Source organism: Salvia miltiorrhiza, chromosome 5, assembly GCF_028751815.1.
Source record: "Salvia miltiorrhiza cultivar Shanhuang (shh) chromosome 5, IMPLAD_Smil_shh, whole genome shotgun sequence".
NCBI classification, from domain to species: Eukaryota; Viridiplantae; Streptophyta; class Magnoliopsida; order Lamiales; family Lamiaceae; genus Salvia; species Salvia miltiorrhiza.
In genome coordinates, this window is record NC_080391.1 from 21,675,647 (window position 1) to 21,691,761 (window position 16,115).

The 16,115-nt window shown below is 33.7% G+C and overlaps 1 protein-coding gene across 2 annotated transcripts; it reads right to left on the bottom strand.

The window, feature by feature from the left end:
* Window positions 1-1,165: 1,165 nt before the first annotated feature.
* LOC130986705 (protein MICRORCHIDIA 3-like) lies at window positions 1,166-9,811 on the bottom strand. 2 transcript variants are annotated; one of them, XM_057910181.1, is made up of 19 exons: window positions 9,443-9,811; window positions 9,280-9,354; window positions 8,899-8,933; window positions 8,443-8,521; window positions 8,243-8,332; window positions 7,580-7,655; window positions 7,100-7,178; window positions 6,857-6,985; window positions 5,847-5,945; window positions 5,396-5,503; window positions 4,641-4,790; window positions 4,077-4,169; window positions 3,765-3,816; window positions 3,576-3,687; window positions 2,664-2,728; window positions 2,521-2,582; window positions 1,933-2,009; window positions 1,724-1,766; window positions 1,166-1,558 (listed from the first exon to the last, which is right to left on the bottom strand). In XM_057910181.1, the coding sequence occupies exons 1-19, from the start codon at window positions 9,714-9,716 to the stop codon at window positions 1,454-1,456; spliced, it is 1,803 nt and encodes a 600-aa protein (XP_057766164.1). In that variant the 5' UTR covers window positions 9,717-9,811; the 3' UTR covers window positions 1,166-1,453. The 2 variants fall into 2 exon arrangements, with proteins under 2 accessions (XP_057766164.1, XP_057766165.1); XM_057910182.1 differs by having other exon boundaries at window positions 8,443-8,525; window positions 9,443-9,516.
* Window positions 9,812-16,115: the final 6,304 nt, after the last annotated feature.

Genomic DNA, 16,115 nt, shown 5'->3' on the forward strand with positions numbered 1-16,115 from the left:
ATTAAGAACTTCGGGGGTTTAGTTGAACCGACCTCGACTATAGAGTGCTAGACGTGATAAGGATTTCCATATTAACCCTAATTCGGAAGGGCGTGTTTGATACTTAACCCTAATATAAATAACTCATGGTATCTCATTGTAATGGTACACTCATTTTCATTACACCAACAATATAACTTTCGATCTTTAAGGCTTTTCTAGATTGTTCTTAGTTCTTTCGTGCTTTATTTCCCCTAATTCGAATGTTCATTTAGTTTAATAGTGGAAATCGCATAAGGGGAATAGAGAGTTTGTACCTCATTCGCTCATTATATTTATGTTGATTAATACACTCGATTACAATTTATTTAATGATTTAATTGTGTTAAAATGGATTTGCATTTTATGAACTCACCACTATTGTCCTAGTATAACATTTTAATATATTTTTCGATCTTGATGGTAGTAAATATTTAGATTATTAAGATATTACTTAAATATCAGGTATTATTATCGATATTGAAATTCAATTAAATATGAGTATAAAGTTTTATATAATTGCATGTTATGAGTACATTTCATATGTGATGTATTAATATACAACATATTATTTTAATACTCCTTCCGTCCATAATAAAAGTTCCTAACAGGGAGTGTCATGAATTTTAAGACGAGTTTGTTGAGCGTATTTCGAGTGGTTGAAATGTGGTGTAATTTGTGCCGTGTTGTTTTAATTTGTATTGAAGTGGTGAAAATGTCAAAGATTAAAGGTAAAGGAGGTTGTATTAGTGGTAGAGTATAATCTAAAAAAAACTTTTTGTTGATGTCCCAAAAAAGAAAATTTAAGGAGTTTTTTTTGGACTGGGGGAGTATAACATTGTAGTACATTTTTAACCTTGTGATAATAAATGTTGAGATTATTAAGATATTATTTAAATAACGTTACTATACGAGATTAAAACATGAATGGTTAGAAAAATCACTTTTAATTGAATTTGGGATAAATATGAGTATACAAATTATAAACGGAAACAAATATATATTAATTTGTAACAGCTTATATTTATAAAATAAAATGCTTATAAATTATCAAAGTGTTTGGATACTTGAGCTTATAAGCTAGAGAAAGAACTTTTAGTTAAAGATAGATGATATATGATGATATTAAAAAATCGTAGTTGAGTTATTTTTGTAAAATGAATATTGCCTATAAAATAATGAGAAAACAAGTTAGGATAGAGGAACTTATTTTTTGGAGAGATTATAAACTCTTAGAGCTTATCTAACAGCTGATAAGTTGTTTAAGAGCTTATTTTGCCAAACACTTTGAAGGACAGTTTATAAGCTGTTTTAAAGAGCTTATAAGCTCAACAAAACACCCTCTAAACCTAATATGAGACATTGAAAAGTTAATGGATCTCTATTACCACATATTATGATACAACAAGTGCAATGGCAAAAGAAAGCTAGTTCACTATTGCTGCTGTTTAAGCGTTTCCTTTCTCTGAATTCCCAAATGAGAGGAAACTCTAGCACATTTCTTTCTTGTTTCATCCAACTCCTTCTCTAGTTCTTCTATCTATTTAGGTTTAGACATACCAACAAAAAATTCATAACATTAAAATATATTGGAATGATATATAGATACAATAGAACAAAGTCAGATTTCTATCTGCAATAATGCCTGCTGTGAGCTACTTGAAAAAATTAACATCACAAGATCAAATGAGTGAAGAGTCTGTACCGTTTGAGTCATTTCAGCTTGCTTCTTCTTGTACTCCTCGCACCTAGATGCAATGCACTTCATTTAGAAATATATATACACATGATCTCGTGTGTGTGTGTGAAGGCAGCATGACCCTACCAAATTTTCAGGCAAGTCTACAGTTTCTATTCACGCAGTGGCACATTATAACAAGTAGAATACTAGTTTCATTGTACATATGGTACTACCTCATGAACAGCTGGATGTTCTCATCGTATATCGCATTGAGTGCTGCAGCATTTAGAAGTTTTTCTGGTTGAGCACACTGCAAACCATGAAACCGAGATTTAAAAAAAAAAAAAAAAAAAAAAGCATTGTATCCTTCTTGAAGCTAATTGAGACTGTGCCGGGGCTAATGCACAATGTGTAGCATAAGGTTTTAATTGCTGCATCTTATTTTTCCATCTCACTTTTTGAAAACTTACATAATATTTTAGATTCTGTATATGCATGTTAGTTCTACTGAGAGAAATTACATATTTCTACATAAACTGTATATACATAGATGCACGGCTACATACTATACACTTTATCATATAATACCACATTAAACAGACATGTCATATCAGTTGCAATAATAATCAGTCGTTACTAAAAATTCATACCCATCAGAAATGCACTTTTCTAATACTATTCGTCTATAAATTTTCTATTCATTTATTCACCAAATGGAACAGCAGAGATGCGAAAATTTGCTCCCTAAATGTCTTGTTTAATTGTAAAATGTGCTTAGAAAATCTTCAAAATAATCTGATCAAAAGAATGGGTACACTTACCGCCTCAGTCCCAGCAGTTGCCGCTTTGTGATTGGCACTATTTCTGTATGCATTTCCACTAACTGAGTCATAGAAAGTTAGCAGGAAGTTCAGTGGCATGTTGAACAGCATAGTCTATGGATGCTGATTCATTTATACATTACCATCATAACTCTTCCTCCCGTCAGGTAGAGGTTGGTGGTGCCCTACCAAGTGACAGTGACCTTTCCTGTGAAAATGGATTCAAATAAAGTCATGCGAGATATTATCATAACGAAAAAAAATGAAAACATAATGGGGCAACCCCATCCCCAAACATCAAGAAAAAATAATCAATCACCAGAAAAACGACGGGAATCTCGTGGGACCATTCTGGCAAGAAAGAATATGCTTTAAAAGTCAATCGCTTTGATACAACACCCAAAAAGACCAAGGTATCTGCTATTCAGACCCAAGGACAGAGCTTTTATCTTCTAACTCATTATAACTGATCATAGCATTGTTATCCAGGGAACACAGTTGATGATAGACCTGAACCTACCTAAATATGATACTTGAAACACATGACATATATTAGTTGAGTCGATCAAATGGAATTTTGTGGTTAAAAGTTAAGTGGTGGATTATGGTATCACATTTGAATAGAACATGTAAGACCAAGGTGATATGATGGCAAGTTAGGAGTGAATCTCAAAGCAAAAACACTTATCCAGTTATTACTGTCAGTGTGACACTTATCCAATTATTATGGTCAATGCTTCCCATGGTTGCTGAGCTGCAAGAAGTATAATCACAAACTGGCAAGCCAGGAAATGGTTTACACAATATGAAATGAGTCATACAAAAGAATCATCACACTGGATGAAAAAGTTTAAATTGTCGAGAAATATTTTTCTTTAAATAATAAAGAAAAGCATTTGCACCTACATATGGTGGGTGGAAAGAAGGAAGAGAGGTGGGGAAAGCAATTACCTCAAAACATGAGGAATCAAGTTTTTTAATTTCAAGAAAACTAGACGTCAGGTAGAACATCACAATCACTGATCAAGAAGAGAAATAAGAATATAGAATGATACCAGTATTCATTAACCATCTGTTTCAACTTTGACTCCAGCTTAAGAAACAGAGTTGATCTCTCAAAATCCTGTTTGTCATGTGCTGGTTCTATGAAGTTTGCCTCAAGAACTCCTGAAACCAAAAATTAGAAGGAAAGGACATGGAGGGGGAAAAAGCATAATACGAAAACTTTCCATCACTAAGCGTACCAACAACACCATGTCCTCTGGAATTGCCATCTGGGGTGACTTTCCAATAGGGCTGTTATGATGTAGAATTCTCATTAAAAAATTTACTTAGGTAGCATTTACACAAAATAATATTTATTCTTTAATTATTCAAGCATTCCATTTAGTTCGTGCTGCTGTATATCTCTTTAGAAGATAAACAAAATATAAGGGATACTTATAACGGCAGCTTAGCATAAGATGAAGGAGTAACAAACAGTGTATCATTCAGAAATACAAATAAATAAGCTGAAGCAGGAAGAATTGGATTTCCAGTCTGGTAACTGTGCATACCCTGATCAGACGATTTTTGTGGTATATATTGAATCCACAAACTCCAAGCGCCGGAGCTTCTTGAATGTAGCCAATGACGGTCTTCACTGTCACCTACACCAATTATGAATAAATAATTTATTGACGTTTCTAAACCTTAAACGGGGAAAAAAAAGAACAGGAATAATTGAAGATAAGGACTGCCTTTTTGCATGCAAGGTTTCCTACTTAATTTATGATTCACAGGGAGGTGGGGAGGATCCAAGGGAGGTCAGATCTTGAATGGTGGAAAAGAAATTAAAACCCCCACCTAAAAACTTAGTGCCCCTAACCAATCAGAGCCGCTAATAAGGCATGTCCTAGTTTGCTTAAATTCCAGAATGGCCACATGTGCTTCAACACAAGTCATCAAAAGCTGGGCAATGTTTAACAAACTCATCTTCTTATGAGTCTTGCTATAAATTTGTCATGGCATTAGTGAGAAGTGAGAACACTTAAAATTTTCAGGATCAAATTTAATTTACAAACACAAAAATGCTATCATACTTCTGTATACCTACTTCACTGCAAATGATGGCATCATACCTCTTTCAGGCCCTGGCCAACGTGCGGGTTGTACACAACTGTCTTAGTGTGCTTCAAGTCATCAGCAATGCTAAACTGCTCAATGGGCTTCCCTCTTAAAATTATTTTGAAGTTAGTAAATTTTTTGAGGTACAATATTGATGCATATGCCTGAGAAAAGACAGATTATCTCAGTTCACATCGACAAGCAAATAAAATTGATCAAAAAAATAGAATGCACTTGTGGTTTGATTCCCCATCCTGTGCACAAGTTAGAAGGATCTGCAACTCCTTAGTGTGCATATCCAATAACGTAGAACAAATCCATGGAAACTCATAAAGTTCCTAAGAATATTTGGAGTTGGACAAATTTCTCATATCACGTAGAAAAATTACACTTAAGTATTGCAGCATAATCAAACAGATTCATCCTAGAAATAAAAGGCAAGAAAAAAAAATATAGTTATAAATTACATTTATATTGCCATTAAAAATAAATCTAAAAGATAAGGTAAAAATTAAAAAAAATTTGCCATCTCCAATTAAAATTTCAGGTAAATTTTAAGATAGAAGGTTAAAATTTGTTGCCATTACATGTGCAACCTCCATATCTCTTGCAAAATAAGGATATTATCCAGCATTTTGTCATTGTAAGTGCAAAACCTTGGCATTCCAGGCTTTTATTCTCATAAAAAAAAAAAAAAAAACTTTAGACTGGATCCCTATTGTGATCTGCTATTCTTCTGAAGAAAAAGAAGTAAGAATCAAATACCCACCCTTAGCGAGAAGCGAATGCGGTATGATAAATGAGATTTCAGTTCAAGAACTTTCTTGATTGTTTTGGTTGTAGTTCCATGGTTAGCTTCATCTCTCAACCTTATATCCTGAAAAAGTGACACACATTATTATTACAGGAAAATGTAATGCTTCCTTAATGTATCAATGACAAAGAACGTAAGTGGCTTTCACCACAATCAAACAACTGCACATACAAGAAAGGGGGCAAAAAAGGCTGGCAGAAAAGTATTTCACAGAAATCATCAGACAAGAAATCTACATTAATTGGATCCTGAAGCCAATCTACATAATATAGACTTGCTTCATCACAATGTTTAATTCATTGAAATCTTGAAGAGATAAAGTCCAAGTCAAGCTCTTTGCTCTACTGTATTTAGGAAAAACCACGCCCTAGATATTGCTCAGATCAGGAAAGTGAAACTTACTAACCTCATGATCATCATCAAAATTCAATTCATAAATGCCTTCATCATTCATCCATAGGTTATAGATGATAACCTTTGTCCCGTGTGAACCCAAATTCCCGAACTGGAAAGAAAGAATGAAAGAAGGTTGAGAAATGACATTAATATATAGCAGGCATGAAGATGTGGAGAAGTAAAACTAAGTTTAATTCGGTATTCATAGCTAGTAAGAATAACTAACAAATACAGATTGTAGCATCTATGTAAATCTATGTGTAAGACAGGAATCGTGTATAAGATGAGAACCAGAAAGTTCAAATGATACAGTGCAGTAATGCATACGGGAGCCGTGCATAAGAAAACTGGAAAACTATATCACGAGAGAATAGTAACTTGCAGGATACAATTAGTGTCAAAAGGTAATTTCATCCTCTACCCTATTTCTGTAAAAGGTTTCAGTATGATAATTCAACTGATGATGGTCACAGACACAAAAACCAGATCATTTTTGCCCAAAATAAAACCTAGATAACAAGATGACGACCCTTAAAATTCAAAATTCTTCTCAAGCTACACAAACCTGGACATGCTTGGTATGATAGAATGAAGTGTTTTCTTAGGAATCAACATTCCCTCTAGATTAGACATAGCCATTCCTTCCTCAATCCATGGGAATAGACATTCCATTCTTCCCTTCACTCCTATCTCCATTCAATTCTCTCCTCATTCCATTCCATCATATCAAGCATGTCCTAAGGGTGCCCACTCCCTGGGCAAGTACAATTATTGTTTGAATCCTGGGAAATGTATAGAGGGAACTACCTTAAGCCTCTTCTAGATATAGCAATCAAAAGAAATTGTTTATGAGTTCTCTTTAGTTTAAGACAAATAGATGTGTAGAAATGATGCAGGTTATGCAGATATAAATGGAAACACCGACCATAATCTGAGGGCACATTATATTAGATTTTGGTAAGCATCAATTCATAACTTGATCCAAAAGACTCAGAAAGTGCATGATTCCATCAATTGAACCTGTAGCATAAGATCATCCTTTGAAGCAAAGGGAGACCATTCGAGGATGGTTTTCAAGTTAATGGACCAATCATCCTTAGAGCTATAGATTATAGGTTCGGCCCAGTTGTCTGAAATATCAAAGTCAATCTGCAAATCATCCAATGTACATGAGTTATTCAGAGAAACTGGAAATGCTAATGTCCTGATGCTTCGATGTACATATCATAGCTAAAGGAACAGTATTGAGAATTAAAAGTTTACCATTGGAACAATCACGTCATCTTGTCCCGTTCTCCGCAAAAATGTATAGGACAAAAGACCAATACTTTGGGTTGCTCGACTGAAGGATAAAACAGCAAGCTCGAGTCAAAAACAGATTAATTCTAATATGAGCACATGGAGACACTGGAATAATAGTCCATAGACTGTTGAAGGAAGAGGCTGCAAGAGAGAGTTCAGCAGAAAATTGATCCCTCTAATATGGAACAACTCGGTCATTACTTACTATTTCTGCTCTAAACAACAATTCTCACACTCACACTTGCACCGAGATTCATCAACCAGAAACCTTATTGACATTATAAAAAGATGTTCTGCAGGTATGGACCCTAAATGAACAAACCCCATAGAGGTATGAGAGCATAATAGATTGCATGAAAATCATCAAGTGTCAGGTTTACCACTTATAGCCATATCACCAGCTATAGCAAAAACACGAGGTCAGTTGGGAGCAAACCATACCCAGATCGATTTGAACGACTAAAAACAATCACATCAGCTCCTAGTCGCATGGTACTTGTTTTGAATCCATTACCATCTGACATAAAATATTTGTGTCAGAATTCAGAAAACATGCCTAGAGACAAAATTAACTGTTCTAAATAACTAACCAAAGCAGAGTTATGAAAATATAATCATTGGAAATATTCATATCAAGGACGGGGTAATCAAATTGAAATTTGTTAGGAGAAGCTTTGCACAGACCATTCTGCCCCTCCTTGATGAAAAAACAGGTACACTACTAACATAATTCAAGCTGGATACTTCACTTTCTATAGGCTCATTAATTGGAAGAAAGACAACTCCCAGACTTGAAGGTAGGCATCTTTCTTTTCTTTTTTTCTGTTCTTTCTTTCTTTTGGTGTTTGTGTGTGTGAATTTACCCAAGAAAATTTTATCCTTAATTTTTTAGAGGGGTCAAGAACGAAAAATTGGAAGTGCACAGAACTGAAGTTTATAACTAACCCAACCAGCTATAACCCTAGCATCATCTAATTTGGGAAAGTATTAAGACAATAGACATACATATCATTCACTACGACAAAAAATACAGGCAAGGGCACCAAGAAACAAATGGAAAAAACCAGTGGCAGATAGCCCTGATAAGCAGAATTAGTCACTTACATTGCCCAATAGTTGTATTAGATGTCTTTGATGAGTAACCCAAGCTCATACACTTCCGCATCCTTTCTGGATCCATTCCACCCCCATCATCTGCAGATAGAGGGTTTTCACCCAAGTTCTGTTAACTAGTTTGTATACACAACATGAGGAAAACATACTGTAATGCTTTAAGAGGTTATGTGATTTGAAACTAACTGAACCTTGGAAAAGTAAGGCAGGACTATTATCCTTTGTGTTATAAATCCGGTCTACCTTCACAAAAGTTGCACCATTTTCTATCTGGCTTAAAATACATTATAGCAGGTCAGAAGCTGAATGTCAAAATAAGCAATCAGGTGCCACAATAAAATTCTAGCAGCTACAGAAAATTATATCTTAGTTGCAGAAGCATATTTGTCTCAAGACCCAGACAATTGACAACCGTCTGCTGAAGTTGAGAAAATTAAATGAATGTGTGTACTTTCTCAATTTGGCAAAGCTCCAGAAGCTTGAACCAAGACGATGACACACTATTCTGATAATAAAATAAAAAGAGACCGCATAACACAGAACCACTATAGTAAAAGGGAGAAACTCTCTAACGGATTTCTCAAGCCTCCTCGACCATACAGTGAAAATTATTGATGATTGTTGAATAGAACCATAAGAACGATTACCTCATCCACAGCATTGTCCAATAGCTCAGCAATAGCTGCAAATAAGATATGCAAGTTAGAAGGTTGCAGCAAAGGCAATGACATCAATCTCTTCCTTTTCGTTACTTTTTAATGCTTCACTTTCTCATACTTCCCGACTGCACTGATGCATGTTTATAGTGTAAGTACATTCTAAACAAGGAGCAAATCTCGGACTCTTCATGCATGCGGTGATACATGAAGTTACAAACACAAAATGCGCATAAACAACTAACACCACATTTTGATTTGACATACTAAAATCTATGAGTACTTTTTTCTCTTTATAGATGCAGTTAGTCTAAGTAAATATGTAAAGCCATCAATTAAACCATAAACAGAAATAGTAGAAAAAGGCGTTACCTCCGAATGCCCATTTGTGAGAGGTGGCGTTAGAGTGTAGAAACTTGGGATGAACACGTGCATGCTCCAGATCACCTAGAATTGAAATACACGCCCAAACCCGAAAGTTTGCTTCAGAAAACCAAATAGGTAAATAAACAACAAATCCAAAATTAAAATGCACCTTGTATTAGAGTAGATTTCGTGGTGCCAATTTCATAAGCTCCGGCTTTCCAGAAACTTCGATTTTCAATTGACCGATTATTCACCGCCGACACGTCGCCACTGTTGGCGGCCGAGGCCGGCTGAGCTGCGCCAATACCAGGTGGCTTCGCTTGCAATTTCTCGCTATTAGCAGGTTTGCAGTTCGCTGGAGCTCCGCCGCCTTCTTCGTCGCTACTGTCGAGGTCGACAACTTCAGCGGTCGCCGGAATTCGCTTCTGTTGCTTCGGCGGCATATTTTCCCGCGATTGAACACAGAAATTCGGGAAAAAGAATTATGAGACGCAAGAAATTCGAGGACTGAAGTCTTATTTTGGGAGAAATTAAACTCCTTTTTTATTTATTTTTGGGTTAATTCTGTGTAATATCACGAACTTTGCTCAAAATTCATTTTTTCATGAATTTTAAAAAAATTCAAATTATATCAAATACTTTGATATCTGTTTAAATTACTCATAACCTAATTCTTGATTATTCAAAATTGACCTCATTAAATTTGGAATATTCAGAATTGACCTCTTCATAAAATAAATTACACAATAACCTCACCTTTTGAACTTATATATCAAAATACCCTCTAATGAATTTATTCTTTTATAATTATAAAACATACACATCACACTCTCTCACGCTCTCACCTTAAATCGTATTAGAGTGGATTTTTATTAAGGAATTATATTATATTTAATTTATTTAATAATGAATCCTACGTGGGAAGAGATTTCAAAGAAAAATTACATCCGGACAATTATCCGAAATGTAATGCATACGGAGCCAGAGGGGCAGTGACTGGACACCCCTGGAATTTTTCAAAATTTATAGGGTTATTTTTGTCATTTCACATATATTAATAAAAGTATAGTTTCTATTTTAATTTTTAACATGAAATAATATAACAATTTTTACATATGTATATTATGAATTCTTTCTAGTACTATATTCTTTAATTTTTATTTTTCGGTGTTTACACAGAATTAGGTATTACTCCCTCCATCCCATTGGGCTTGTCCCATTTGGTTTCGGCACGGTTATTAAGGAGAATATTATTAGTGTTTTAAGTGTGTAGGTAATAAAAGTACTATAAAATTGATAAAGTATGAGATGAAAGGTGATAAAGCATGAGAGAGAATGTAATAAAGTGATAAAGTAGGAGAGAGAAAATGATAAAGTAGGAAAGAGAATGTGAAAAAGTGATAAAGTATAAGAGAGAAGATAATTAAGAATTTTTATTGTTTAGTTAATTGTTACCATTTATATAAATGGGACAAGATCGTGGGACAAACAAAAAAGGAATACGGGACAAGATCAATGGGACGGAGGGAGTATTTTTTTTTTGCCAATTATAATTTTCTCTCGTAATATACTTATAAATGTTAATGTAATAATGAAGCTATTATAGAAAGGCTCTACAACATGAAAGATAGGAAAGAATATTCATGACATTAATTTTATCAAAAACACATCCTAAAGTTAATATTGAAGTGATACAGAAGCATGTGGGACCTTATTTTATGAATTTATTATAGCTTTATAATTATATAAAACTCATAAGACTAATTTTGTCTGAATATTATCATGTTGGGGTTCTTTTATTATTTTGTACAAATATTGAACATACGTGGGGTCTTTTTATAATTTTATATGAATGTAGGGTAGGTTTGTAATTATCATAAAAATTGACATGGGGAGTTTGAACAGTTTTGAAAGTATTTGATAATTTGTGGATTTTTTAAAGTTTGTGGGAAAAATGAATTTTAAGCAAAGTTCGTGATATTACACGCAATTTGCCCTTTATTTTTTTAGAACACGTTTTTTTCTTTTATGACTAAGGATGTGTTCTCATTAATTGATAAATTTATCATTAAAAAAAAGTGAGAGATGACAAAAAAAAATTCCTTTCTAAATGCTTCTTCTTTTTTTTCCCTCGTCTCCTATAATTTATCATTTCTTATTCATTCTTTTCACTCCAAATAGTATAATATTATCACACCAAAATAGAGGGATAATATTATCCCCTTAAACTGATTCTTTATGAAAAAAAATGAAATAAGGCATTTAAAGAGAAATAATTTTATTATCCCTCTTCTTCTCATGATAAATTTATCAATCAAATAGTAACGGTCAAAATTCGACAGGTATCACTTTAAATCATGAGTTATAATTATTTTATAGGAGTATTATTTTTATTATTATAATATATGAAATACTCTTTCCGTCCCACGAATCTCGATGCATTTGTTTTTGGTACGGGAATTAATGAGTTGTAAATTAGTGTTTTAAGTGTGTAGGTAATAAAGTAGAAAAGTGATAAAGTAGAAGTGTGTAGGTAATAAAGTAGAAAAATGATAATTAAGTATAATTAAGAACCCTTATTTTTTTTAGCTAATTGTTACTATACTTAGAAATACATCAAGATTCGTGGGACGACCAAGAAAAAAATATGCATCAAGATTCGTGGGATGGAGGGAGTAATTAATATATAAAATATTTTTAATTAATTTAAATGTTAATTTTTTATTGAGGTAATAGAAATATCATGTATTCATGTTACTTCCTCTGTCTCTCAAACATCTTCATTTCTTTCATTTTGACCTATCTCCAAAACATCTTCCTAATCTATTTTTGGAAATAATTTCATTAACAATTATCCTTACAAAATTTTCATATTTTGTGAGACTCATTTTCCACTCATCAAATATACAGCTAATTTTCATTAAAATCCAGTGAAACTGGCAAATCGTACGTGTTGGGTTGTTATCAGGTCGAACGATAACGACACGACCTGATAAGGTCAAAAACGAACACGCCTGTTAAAAAAATGCTTGACACGAACTCGAACATGACATGAAAACGATAACAATAGGATTTAAATCGCGTTGACACGGTACAATAACAACGCAATCTAATAAAAACCTGACTAAACACGGCCTGATAACAATGATATATTATCTGTGAATTACATGTCAAATTAACAAACCAATAATAGATTCATGGTTCAAATTAAATACTCCATCTGTCCACCATTTCTTAATTCATTTGATAATGATATGAATTTTAAAAAATTGGTGTAGTATGTTGTTAGTGGAATGGGGGTCCCACATTATTGTGAGTGGAAGATTTACTAAAAATAGAATAAGTCGAGAATTGGTGGACACACCAAAATGGGTCAAGAATTGATTGACGGGGAAAGTACATAATAATCTTCCACAAAATACAAATATTTATCCATTTAGCTTGAGGTTGATCCACGTATGATTCCCCTAACTTAAAAGCACTTGCACACCAATTCTACACTTCAGGATATTCCAAACACATTCGTACTACCATCTCCAATTATGAAACGACTACAGGCAATGAACCAAAAATAATAAATGAACTAAAGTACCATACCAACAGTTAAAGATTAATTGCAGAAATAAATAAATTAATAACTAAACTAAAGAAATTAAAAATTAATTTTGATAAACCATAAAACGATTATGATTTATATAGTACCATACCGACATAAAATTGCAAAAACTCAAGTGACAACTTTCATATAATAGCAACAGTGGAGGCCGAGGACGACTCATATTGAAGTTCATCATCACCATATAGAAAGTCTTCACCAATAGTGAGATACTTCACTTTTGAAGGCTTTGAAGAAAAATATGGATTAATAAAAGAATATATATCAATAATTTAAAATGTTAACATTAATAATAGAAAAAAGTCTTACCTTTTTCTCCAAACAACCAATCTCTAGTGCAAATAATTATCTCCACTGTGTTTGATTTAAGTGAGCTACGATATTGATCAAGTACTCTTCCACCAACACTAAAATCAGCTTCGAAAGCGATATGAGAATGCTCAAAATATCACGAGCCATGTGAGCTACTTGTGGATACTTATATTAATTCCCTTTCAAAAATCCAAGAACATCAAGTTGAGATTTGGCATCCAACCTTATTTCTTACATATACAATTGTAACTGTGACTTATGTTAGCTTAATCTAAACTGAACATCCAAAGCACTAAACTATTGTAGTTAAAATACAAATGAGAATAGTAATTAACAAGTAATATGTTTGAATAATATTAATAACATAAGATAATATAGTTTAGTTATTTACCTCCACCAAAGCCATATACTCTTCATTTGTGAAGTTACAGCTTGGATTATTCAATGTCGGACCTCCACTTTTAGCAAGACCAAAATTGTTATTGTTGCTCTTACAATATTCTTCAAATAGAGCAAATAGTTTCTCTTTTACTAGTAAACACTGATGAGAGTTAGGGCCATACAACTTCTTGTAAAAAATTCCACAGGTTGAAACTTATAGCTTGGATCAAAGACTACAGCTCTAGTTAAGATCAAACTGAACTCCGATCAATACTTCTCAACCTTTGGTAGTATATTTTCTGCCATTTTCTTTATATACACATCAGAATTGTTGCTACTTTGTGTCAATAAATTGTAGCACATAACAAATAGACAAAAATATAAATTCAATGTAAGATACTTACTTCCAGAATACAAATTTGAGACATCGTAAAACAAACTCAACAAACCACGAATCTTTTTAATTCTATCCCATACCAAAACTCTTAAAAGTTTCTTTCTAGACTAGGATTTTACTGGACTTAAGTATTTTAGTCCACTCTAGTAGCTAGACAGAAGATTGATGTCGAAGGACTAAAGACTGAAGTTTAAAACTCAACTGATAACTGAGTCAACTGAAGGATGTGTACTGAAGTCTAAGTGTTTGGAAAACACTTAATTACTCCACATCAGCCGAAACATTTATTATAATTGGAGTTAAGTATCAGATGGATTCCTCAGACTGATACTCCTCATACGAACTGATACTCGACATTTAGAATGTTTCAGTTTAAATTCTCTCAAAGCCACGTGAAGTTCAAACAGCTGACTTCCAATACAAGCCGCAATTAATGCAAAGTTAGAGCATTATAAAATGCCGAGATAAAGAAAATCGTCCTTCCAAGTACAAAGTTACATTTTCCGCATTGCCTCTCCCTGCAACACCATTTCCTAGTCCTGCAAAGACCATACCTCTTTCGGCTAAAGGAGATATGAAGACTTAGAACCTGAGCCGGATTTCAAATTTGTTTCACAACGGCAAAAAATGCAGAAGGGTCATCGCCAATAGATCTTTCTCCAGACGCTGCCTATAAATAGAGCTCAAGGTTCAACCTCATTGATCACCGATTCAAACACACAAGCTGAAACTCTGCCAAACTTGCAACTCAGCCTCTATACCACTGTCAAAAGTTTGAATCAAATAAGAGAATACCCAAAGCTCAAATCAGTTTACTAATTACATACATTCTCTTATTTTCTTAGGCAATCTCATTGTAAATCCTTAGCCTAAGCTTCGATTACTGAGAACATGTTCTCAGTAATCTAGTTGGTATTTCGAACCTTTTTCTAAATAGCGAAAAGAGAGTTTGAGAGAGGGAGAGAGACTATAGACCGAGCTCTAGGTTGTTTAGTACCTGCAAACTAAATAGATAGGTTCCTTAGCACCCGCAAGCTAAGGTGGTGAAAATCCAACACAGAGAGTTGGTATTGAAAAGTGTTCTTTTCAATTTAAGGTTTGTTGTGCACCCGTAAGCACAAGCTAGTGATTGTCAGCTTGATCAACTGACCGTGGACGTAGGAACGTGTTTTCGAACAACGTAAAAATCCTTTGTTTTATTGCTTTTAGTTTTTCAATTCCTCATTTGTGCACAAACTTTTTTCGACTAAAACTGATAACCTAAAGGATTAAACTTTAAAAACTGACAACTTGACGCATTAAAGGCTTTTTCAGTTAAATTTGCTTCCACTCAAGTGTAATCAGTCCAACTGATAAATCTTCGGATAATCAGTAGGCTTACTTACACTTCTCTGATATTCTATAACTGATAAGATTGAATCCTATTTGAACTGAAGTGTGTTGACTAGTTTCACTCACTGAAGTTATCTAAACTTATTCATCATCAGTTGCAGTCTTGACCTTTGTTTTCAACTTATTTTATTTCAACTCCACTGTGCATCAGTTTCAGTTAGAATCTGATATCAGTTTTCAGTTTATAAAACAAAAAGTTTTAAAAAAGCCTACTTGTGTATCCCCCCATACAACAGTTCCATAGCACCCCGGGACCCAACAACATTCCAAAAAAAATCTACCACCTCATTTGGGAACCACCCCTCACATATTTCACAGTTTCACGAATCTTAACAACAAAATTCTCAATATCATTCAACCATCATGGACTATCAAATTGATTATATGTGCACAACAACGAATATGGAAGAACTCACCATTACAAATAAGGGCATTATTCAAGTTCAATTGTGAGATCAACAACTCAATAGACACAACATTTGCACTAGCGTTATCCACAAAGTTCAAGAAAATAGTTTGTTCTCAATCCCCACTCACAAAGCATGAAAAATAACTTATTGATAATATTACACCAGTATGAAGAGTTGGCATCAAAGAAAAATTCAACACCTTCTTATGTAACACCCATTCATCATCAATAAAGTGACATTAAGAGAAATATAACCATCAGTGATAATAGAACTCCAACAATCAGAAGTCAGGGACATTCTACCAAGTCCTTTTTCCAATTCAGACTTAATAATT